Raw genomic sequence first — 9,953 nt, 5'->3', positions numbered from 1 at the left:
CTCTCTCTCTCTCTCTCTCCCTCTCCTGCCCCATCTGGAAACTCTTGCTGCCCCCAAGTGCTTTTAATCACTGTCACTGCCCTTCTCGGCCCCTTTCTCGTCTGCTCTGTCTTTTGGGATGAGGTGCTGGCCCTGAAAGTGGGACTCCAGGTGAGGACCATGGGAGCCCGGCTCTCCGGTATGTTCCGTGGCTCCCCGCTCCGCCCCTTGCCGCTCCTCCGTCTCCTTCCCGCGTGTTGGTGGTCCCTGCCTGCCTGTGCCTCCCGTCCCCTTCCCCGAGGGCCACTGCCACTGACCAGGTCTGGGACCCCACCGTGCTCAGCCGAGGGCTCCCAGGGCCTCAGCATGGACACCTGGCTGGCAGGTGTGAGGCTCCTGGAGGGGGACCGGGGTCCCGGGGGAGTGAGGACACCCCTCCCCGGGGTCTGTACCCGCTGCCAGGAGGCAGAGGTGGCGTCCCCGCCCCCCTCGGTGCGGCACGCACCCCCTGGTTGGCACCCAGTGCATAGGTGCTGCTCAGAGGAGGCTCTGTGCCCTGCGTAGCGCTCACACGCGGGGGTGAGCCCTGGCCAGTGGGGGCGCTCGGCTCTCAGCACCCCTGGGGGACTGGGATGGAGCTGTTGGGAGAGCCCTGTGGGCCCTGGGGTGGGGACCCGGGGCGCTGGGCTTCAGGCTGTGCTACTCTGACGTGTCTCTTGTGACCCGCCCCGTGTGGTCCCACGCCTTTCCTCTGCCTCCCGCCCCCACTCCGAGGCCCTCACACCCTGGCTCTGGCCTTCCCGTCTGTGTGGGTCTCCTCTCTTTTCACAGGTGGTGGCGTTCTGTATAGTTTGGTGCCTGCCCGCGCCTGGCCTGGGCCCGCATCCTTGAGGGTATCTGTCCTCCACAGGCAGCCCCTGCCTGGCCTAGAGCTCAGAGGGAATAGACCACATCATGGTAGCCTGAGCGGGACAGTGTCCCGGGAGGGCTGCTGCCAGCGGCCCCCTCCTCGCCCGCTGTGGCTAGCCCTGCTGTCCCACGCAGGGGCCACTAGCTGCCACCATGCTCATTCAAATGGACAGCTCAGCCCTGTCTCGGTGGCCCTGCGTGGCTGGTGGCTGCCACCACCGTGCAGCCTCGGACATCTCCCCTCTGCAGAGTTGGGTTGGGCCACAGGACTCCCCTCCTTCCCTAGGGGTGGGAAGGTTCAGGGGAGGTAGGCCTGGGGCCCCTGAGGGCAAGTGGGAGGTGCCGCTGCCCTGGCCAACTCCAGAAGGCTAGGAGCTTTGCTGGTGGGCTGGCCACGCACAAGTGCGGCCTCAGCTCCGCACCCCAAGGTGACCTAAAGCTGCTTGTCTTTAGCAAACTGAGCCTAGCAGGGGATGCAGACTGGCGCTCACTGCTGGCCGGGGCCGCGGGCTGGAGCTCACTGGCGGGCCGGAGCTTGCAGGCTTAGGGCCTTGCTTGGGAAGAGACCAGAGAACTCTGAGGAGTCTTGCCATCCGAAGGTTCATTTACTGGAGGTGGTGACTGCGCCCTTCAGGCCCAGACGGAGAGATGCGTGTGGACAGGGAGTAACGGGGACTGTCGGCTGACATTAAACGAGTGTGGGAGGAGAGCAGACGTTGGGCGCCTTCTTCCCCGGCCCGGTGGTGTCTGCTGTGAGACGGTTGCCATGCACGCTTGGCTCCTCGGACGCTATCTGCTGGCTGGAAAGGGCCGGGGAGGAGCCTGAAGGAAAGGGAGGATTATTCTTGAAGTGCGGGTGTGCCTCTGAGGTCTGTGGGGCTCTGGGGAAGGCAGCATCTTCCAGGCCTTGACGGGCTCTTATGCTTCCACTCATCACAGGCCAAGGCTCAGGGCCCCGCCTTGGGGAAAATCCCTCGAGCCCAGATGTCCCTTCTTCTGGGCTCCCTAGAATTAGGGGTACACTGTGTTTGGACTGGGCCGCCGCAGGCCGGCGTGGTGAAGCCTTGCTGGTGGATTTGTAAAGCTGGGCCGCACATCTCCCCCTTTGTAAAACGCGCATGCTGCAGAGCGGCCACTTGGGGGATCATGTCTATCCATGAGCCTCGCCCTTTAAAGTCTTACCTCATGCAGGTTTTTTTTTTGTTGGCATGAATACAACAAAAAAAAATTGAAATAATAATAGTAATACATCTTTTAAGACATGACCCAAACTCTGGCTTTGGAAGGAAAAGGTATTTTTGGAGGAAAACCACGGGGATTCTTTTTCTCCAAAAATAGGTGACTGTTTTCTCTTCCAGGCTGCTGAAGATTTCCGCACCCGCCTCACTGTCCTTGTCCCCCCCCCCCCCCCCGCCGGGGCTGCGTGACTCGGTGCCGCTCTCTGGTCCCGCTCTCTCCCCCGCCCTCCCCAGGACTAACTGTGCTCTCCTCATTTCCAGTAAAGGCAGACCGTGCCAAGGGTGCCTGTGTGGATGCTGCCCGGGACACTCTAGGTACCACGCAACGCTCGCACGGACCGACCTTGCTGCACGCCCCTGCCCTCCCTGCTTATTGGAGGTTGGGACGAGCCACGGCAGCACCGGCCCAGCTCTGACTCCCCTGGTGCCCCGAGCACAGGGCAGACCCGGGCGCCTGGCCTCCCTCCTCCACACGGAGCCCTGCCGTGGTCAGGGCGCTGATGTGGAAGTGACCATGCCCATCAGAGAGAGGCCCCGCCCTGGGCTGGTCAGTCTGGCGCCTCTAGTAGGCACTGAGGACCAATCCTGAGCTGGTTGCCTCACTGTAGAGGCTGCGTCCTGTGGTCTGGGCTCTTCACCCCCCCCCCCCACCTCCAAAAGCCTGAAGCCATGGCTACCACTTGTGACTTGCAGGCTTGGTTCAGGGCAGACCGGAAACAGGATGGCGGAGACATCCCATCCCTTGCACCTTGACCACACCTTTCCTGTCCCTCCCCCGTCTGCTGTCTGTGTGTGAGGGCCTCTGTTCTCCTGCTTGCTCCGGGGCCTCTGCCTCCTGTTTCCCTGTGCTGCCCTCCCCTTCCCGGCCAGCGCAGCCCAGCGCAGCCCAGTGCAGCAGGCGGCTGCAGCGCCCACCTGCAAGAGCCCCCATTGTGTGCATGTGGCCGGTCAGCACGAGCAGCATGCTTGTGCATCTGCACCCGTGCATGCTCCAGACCTTCCCACCTGGATGAGGGGCTTGCAGGATCGTCCCCCCTGCCCGGGGGCCTCTTGGCTCTCCGTGTGTCCCAGAAGTGGGCACGCATGGGAGGCTCTTGAAGCTTCCAGTGGGGGCGGCGGCTGGCTTGAGCCCTGGCTGAAGCTACCTGCTTACCCCTGTGTCCGGCGGCTCCTGGCCCTGGGCTGGGCCTTGGGACAGGGCATGGGGTCAGGCTGCTTGGGACCAGAAGCGTGTGGAAGTGTTGAGGCTCTGCTGTGTGCGTTCTCATGGAGAGCCCCCTTGCTCTGCGGGGCGTCCTCTGTCCCCAGTTAGGCTGGACAGCTTCCTGTGGATGCCAGCCCCTGCACCGCTGAGCTGGGCGCCTGTGTGCTGGCCAGGCGGGGGCCGTCTCCCCACAGGGCCAGGGGAGGCTGCTAGTGGGGAAAGGCCAGAGCTCTGCCGGCCGTTCCTGAGTGACCCCTGACCCACAGCTTCTGTACACGGGTCGGGTCTGGCCGCAAGCTCTTGCTGAGTAAGTGGAGGAAGCCCCTGAGAGCCCCTCTTTGGGTTTGCTTTTTTCTTGGTTTGTGTGGTGAGGTGAGGGAGGCCCCCCCATCCTTGCTGGTGTCCCGGCTCCGGGGTGAGGAAGGCCAATGGGCCCAAGGCCTGTCATTGTGCCCTGCCTCCTCTGCAGGGCCTCCCTGAGCAGGGCCTCCTCTGCAGGGCCTCCCTGGGCAGGGCCTCCTCTGCAGGGCCTCCCTGGGCAGGGCCTCCTCTGCAGGGCCTCCCTGGGCAGGGCCCTCCTCTGCAGGGCCTCCCTGGGCAGGGCCTCCTCTGCAGGGCCTCCCTGGGCAGGGCCTCCTCTGCAGGGCCTCCCTGGGCAGGGCCTCCTCTGGGCCTGGGTGGGAGCAGGGTTAAGAGCTGGGGACACAGAGCTGAGACTGAGGGGGGGCCCTGCCGTGGCCCAGTCACGCATGTGGCTGGAGGCCTTGGAGAGGCCTCTGTACTGGCACTTAGAGACCCGGAGGAAGTACCACCAGGAGGGAGATGGGGTTGGCCTTGGGGTTCCTCACCCGGAGGGTCCCACAGACTGCCCAGCCCCTCTCCGGGCAGCCCGGGGCCACGCTCCCCGCCGCGCTCGGCCCTGAGTGGTGGGAGACGCGTCTGGCTGTGTGTCTGCCTCCCTGGCTGCCCACTGCCAGCGGTGAGGCTTCTGGGAAAGCTGAGCGCAGCGGCCACACGCTGGCTGTGGTGGAGGCTGGACCGACGCCCGCCCAGCATCCTCACAGCTGGGACTGAGCCAGGGCTGCTCTCGGGCTGCTTATGTCTCCCAACCTTGTGTGTGCAAGTCAGAGGGACCGCGGAAGATGGTCTTCCCAGGGCCAGGTGCTCCCCGGGAGGCCCAGAGGGGCCTCCCTCCCTGTGTTTGCAGTGGCCTCTCTGCTAGAGAAGGGGTCTGTGAGAGAAGTGAGGAATGTCCTAGAAGCCAGAGTCTCCCTCAGCTGGATGAGTCTGGGTGGGCCCCGGTGTTACCACCGTCCTCAGCTGATTTCAGGTAGTGTCAACGTTCAATGCTCCCTGTGCCAGCCAGATTCTCTGTTGAGGCCACGTGGACTCGGAGGAGCTCAGGCTCCAGAGGGTTGGTCTCCAGGGGGCACAGAGGCCCAGGCCTGGGGCCAGGGGGCCGTGGGGCCAGGGCACGGAGGTAGACGTGAGGCCAACAGAGCCTCTGGTCCTTGATGCTCACAGGATGCCTGGCGGTCACCACGCCCTTCCCAAGTGGCCCCGTGGCCAGCACTGGCCCCGTGGCTTCTGCCTTGTTCTTCCTCCTCTGTATTGATATGCAGGCACAGATGGTCTCCCAAGTTTCCCGCTGCCTAAAGATGGGGTGGGGAAGGGCACTGGCCACGGTCAGGGTGTCCAGGCCGCGCAGGCCCTGGCCGGGGTGTCCAGGCCGCACAGGCCACAGTCGGGGTATCCAGGCCGCGCAGGCCACGGTCGGGGTGTCCAGGCCGCGCAGACCCAGGTCAGGGTGTCCAGGCCATGCAGGCCACGGTCGGGGTGTCCAGGCCACGGTCGGGGTGTCCAGGCCGCGCATGCCACAGTCAGGGTGTCCAGGCCTCGGTCAGGGTGTCCAGGCCACGGTTGGGGTGTCCAGGTCACGGTCGGGGTGTCCAGGCCGTGCAGGCCACGGTCGGGGTGTCTAGGCCATGCAGGCCACAGTCGGGGTGTCCAGGCCGTGCAGGCCACGGTTGGGGTGTCCAGGCCACGCAGGCCACGGTCGGGGTGTCCAGGCCGCGCAGGCCCTGGCTGGGGTGTCCAGGCCACGCAGGCCATGGCCTGGGTGTCCAGGCCACGCAGGCCACGGTCGGCGTGTCCAGGCCGCGCGGGCCACGGTTGGGGTGTCCAGGCTGTGCAGGCCCTGGCCGGCGTGTCCAGGTCACACAGGCCATGGCCAGGGTGTCCAGGCCATGCAGGGTGTGGTGCTGGCTCCTCACTGTGGTGGTCACCCTGGCACTCGGTTGTACGTGTCTGGCTGTGGGTCCCTGTGGGCCGTGGCAGGAGGGGCTGGGAGAGGGATCTGGGCATCCGTGGGTGTCACTGCGTGTGGGGGCCTCTTGATCCTTGCGCTGGGGCTGACCTGGGAAGTCTGGCTGGCCCACGCAGAGCCAGTTTCCCTTGGGAATGATAGTGGGGCCCCCAGAGGGGGGAGCAAGCAGCAGGCCTGGACCAGCGCCTGAGACGTCCCAGACGGAGAGGTGAAGGCTGTGCCTGTTGGAGACCCCTGGAGGGGGCAAACCCAGACCCCGCGGTCCTCACAGACAGCAGTGATGGGGGGAGGGGACCCCGCGGTCCTCACAGACAGCAGTGATGGGGGGGACCCCGCGGTCCTCATGGACAGCAGTGATGGGGGGGACCCTGCGGTCCTCACGGACAGCAGTGATGGGGGAGGGGACCCCGTGGTCCTCACGGACAGCAGTGATGGGGGGAGGGGACCCCGCGGTCCTCACGGACAGCAGTGATGGGGGGGACCCCGCGGTCCTCATGGACAGCAGTGATGGGGGGGACCCTGCGGTCCTCACGGACAGCAGTGATGGGGGGAGGGGACCCTGCGGTCCTCACAGACAGCAGTGATGGGGGGGACCCCGCGGTCCTCACAGACAGCAGTGATGGGGGGAGGGGACCCCGCGGTCCTCACGGACAGCAGTGATGGGGGGACCCCGCGGTCCTCATGGACAGCAGTGATGGGGGGGACCCCGCGGTCCTCATGGACAGCAGTGATGGGGGGACCCCGCGGTCCTCACGGACAGCAGTGATGGGGGGGGACCCCGTGGTCCTCATGGACAGCAGTGATGGGGGGGACCCCGCGGTCCTCACAGACAGCAGTGATGGGGGGACCCCGCGGTCCTCACAGACAGCAGTGATGGGGGGAGGGGACCCCGCGGTCCTCACAGACAGCAGTGATGGGGGGAGGGGACCCCGCGGTCCTCACAGACAGCAGTGATGGGGGGAGTGGACCCCGCGGTCCTCACAGACAGCAGTGATGGGGGGAGGGGACCCTGCGGTCCTCACGGACAGCAGTGATGGGGGGAGGGGACCCCGCGGTCCTCATGGACAGCAGTGATGGGGGGGACCCCGCGGTCCTCACGGACAGCAGTGATGGGGGGAGACCCTGTGGTCCTCACGGACAGCAGTGATGGGGGGAGGGGACCCTGCGGTCCTCATGGACAGCAGTGATGGGGGGAGGGGACCCCGCGGTCCTCATGGACAGCAGTGATGGGAGGGGACCCCGCGGTCCTCACGGACAGCAGTGATGGGGGGAGACCCTGTGGTCCTCACGGACAGCAGTGATGGGGGGAGGGGACCCCGCGGTCCTCACAGACAGCAGTGATGGGGGGAGACCCTGTGGTCCTCACGGACAGCAGTGATGGGGGAGGGGACCCCGCGGTCCTCACAGACAGCAGTGATGGGGAAGGGGACCCCGCGGTCCTCACAGACAGCAGTGATGGGGGGGAGGGGACCCCGCGGTCCTCACGGACAGCAGTGATGGGGGGGAGGGGAGACCCCGTGGTCCTCATGAACAGCAGTGATGGGGGGGAGGGGACCCCGCGGTCCTCACGGACAGCAGTGATGGGGGGGAGGGGAGACCCCGTGGTCCTCATGAACAGCAGTGAGGCGGGGAGGGACCCAGTGTCTTGGGTAGCTGAGAAACAGACTGAAAAGAACTTTGCAGGAGGTCAAACGGGGGTGCAGACCACGATCCTAGCTACACAGGGGCCCTAGATCAGAGGATTCCAAGTTCAAGACCTGCCCTTGTCAAAAACTCAACACTGTACCTGAGAAATAACTAAAGCAAAAACAAGATCAGGAGCATGGCTCAAGGGGTAGAGTAGCTGCCCAGCAAACGCAAGGCCTTGAGTTCAGCTCCCAGTACTGCCATAAATAAAACGCACACGCACACACACTCATACAGTGGGGCCTGACCACCGTCCTGTCGCTGTGGCCACCACCTCCTCCCCCGGCCCCCAAGGCCAGCGCTTGCTTGGGCCAGCGCTGGGGCCAGGGCTGGGGCCAGGGCTTGGGCCAGCGCTGGGGCCAGCGCTGGGGCCAGCGCTGGGGCCTGGCCCCAGAGGGGCTTTGTTCCTGCCGCCATTCCAGAGGCAGACATGTTCAGCTGCCCGGATGAGCGCAGGTGCGGTGGACTGCTGACGCCTGGCAGATGCCACGTGGTCCCACGGTGGAGTCCAGGAGGCTCCAGGCCTCCTTGGAAAGGCCAGAGTATGGATGGACAGGCTTCAGCCTATGATGACCTCCTCTGCTCAGGAGCAGAGGGAGAGGCTGAGGGCAGGGAGGCCACTCTTGGTGACAGCTGAAGGGCCGGCGGAGAATGCTAGTGGCCAGGCCCATGCAGACAAGAGCCTCTGGGAAAGGCCAGCGCCAGGGCGTCTGGAGGCGCCCGAGTGTCACCTGTTGGCCTCAGTGTCCTGGGCACCACAGAGCCTCTCCCTCCGCCCGATGCTCCCGCCGCTGCCCAGCCCTCGCGTGGCTGGCCGGTCTTCGAACCTGCGTCCCCCCTTGTCCTGTGGGTCGACACGCTGCACAGACACAGCCTGTGTCCCTTCCAGAGTGACTTCTCTTGCTGTTTTTCTGTCTGTGTGTGCGTCTGTCTGTCTGCCATCGCTTCTCCCGGGAGCAGTCAGAAGGTCAGTTTGAAAGATCGTGTCTTCTCCAGCCCCCGGGGAGTGGCTGCCAAGGGGAAGGGGTCTCCCCAGGCCCAGACGGTACGGCGCTCTCCCAGTGCTGACCAGAGCCTGGACGACAGCCCCAGCAAGGTGCCCAAGAGCTGGAGCTTCGGTGACCGCAGCCGGGCCCGGCAGGCCTTCCGCATCAAGGGTGCGGCGTCCCGCCAGAACTCGGAAGGTGGGTCTGGCGTGGCCTGGCCGTCCCACGGCGGGCCCTGGGGCCAGGGGCTGCCCAGAGGGGAGGTGGCCCTCAAACACAGAGCAAGGTGGAAGCCGCTCTGAGCTGGGAGGCCCCTGCTCCTTGTGTTTTTAGGAAAATCTTGTGTAAGAGGAACCGTTTTAAAAGCACACCATTCCGTGGCGTCTCCCGCACCCATGGTGCTTGCCGCCACACGGCTGTCCCGGTGTGAACGCTGTCGTGATCTGGAAGGGAAGACCGGAGCTGCCACCGGTCACGCTCCCCTCCCCGGCCCTGGCCAGAGCGCCTGCTCCTGGCCGCTGGTTCCTCTAATGTGCGTGTCACGTGGGGACACTCTGCAGCGTGGGCGCAGGGGCACCGTGGCTGGACTCTCACCCGGCACAGCGTGGGCTCCTCCGTGTGGCGTGGGTCAGCATCTCCTCTGTAGCGGAGTTGCTTTCTATGTGTGATTTGAATCTGCCACCATCCACTCACCCACGCGAGCCCTCACACTGGCCACTCCTGGAGGGCCACACCCAGGAGGGTCCCACAGAGGGCCTGTGGGAAGGCAGGGCGCCCCGGGGACACTCCAGGGACCCACGCGCAGGCTGAGGGGTCCTCTGATGGTCTGCCTTCCTTCCAACTAGAAGCAAGTCTCCCCGGGGAGGACATCGTGGAGGACAACAAAAGCTGCAACTGCGAGTTTGTGGCGGAGGATCTGACCCCGGGCCTCAAAGTCAGCATCCGAGCTGTGTGGTGAGGGACCCCGGCGGCTGGGGGGGGGGTGCACGGGGCTGCACGCAGGGTGGGGGAGCCTCGAGCTGTGTGGTGAGGGACCCCGGCGGCTGTGGGGGGTGCACGGGGCTGCACGCAGGGTGGGGGAGCCTCCCTCGCGGTGCCAACTGCTGCTGGTCCTCCTGGCCAGGCAGAGAGGAGAGGCCATGGGTGGGCCTGCGGCCCTGCCCCGAGGGAGCTGCACCCTCACCCCTTTCAATTCCCTGCTCCTGGCGCCTGTGTCTGGACCGTAGACTTAGAGAGACTGGAGGGTGACAGGCAGATGGATGTGGGGCTGGCCTGGACATGAGGCTGGCCTGGCCATGGGGTTGGACTGGCCATGAGGCTGCCTGGACGTGAGGCTGGCCTGGCCGTGGGATTGGACTGGCCGTGAGGCTGCCTGGACGTGAGGCTGGCCTGGCCGTGGGATTGGACTGGCCGTGAGGCTGCCTGGCCATGGGGTTGGCCTGGACCTGGGGCCGGCCCGGCTATGGGGTTGGCCTGGCTGTGGGGTTGGACTGGCCATGGGGCCGGCCCGGCCGTGGAGCTGGCCTGGCTGTGGAGCTGGCCTGGTTGTGGGGTTGGACTGGCTGTGGGGTTGGCCTGGCCGTGGGGCTGGCCCGGTCGTGGGGCCAGCGGCCCGGCCGTGGGGC

The 9,953-nt window shown here is 65.9% G+C and overlaps 1 protein-coding gene across 1 annotated transcript in view; it reads left to right on the top strand.

Annotated features, from left to right (window-relative positions):
• Nucleotides 1–9,953, top strand: part of Kcnq2 (potassium channel, voltage gated KQT-like subfamily Q, member 2) — a 52,885-nt gene that overhangs the window by 35,125 nt on the left and 7,807 nt on the right. Inside the window, exons 12-14 of the mRNA XM_013030357.1 lie at nucleotides 2,388–2,441; nucleotides 8,303–8,526; nucleotides 9,174–9,282. Of these exons, the coding sequence (XP_012885811.1) occupies nucleotides 2,388–2,441; nucleotides 8,303–8,526; nucleotides 9,174–9,282 (387 nt within the window). The remainder of the gene's footprint in view (nucleotides 1–2,387; nucleotides 2,442–8,302; nucleotides 8,527–9,173; nucleotides 9,283–9,953) is intronic.

Source organism: Dipodomys ordii, unplaced genomic scaffold, assembly GCF_000151885.1.
Source record: "Dipodomys ordii isolate 6190 unplaced genomic scaffold, Dord_2.0 Scaffold129, whole genome shotgun sequence".
Lineage (NCBI taxonomy): Eukaryota > Metazoa > Chordata > Mammalia > Rodentia > Heteromyidae > Dipodomys > Dipodomys ordii.
This window is presented reverse-complemented; position numbering and strand designations above follow the sequence as displayed.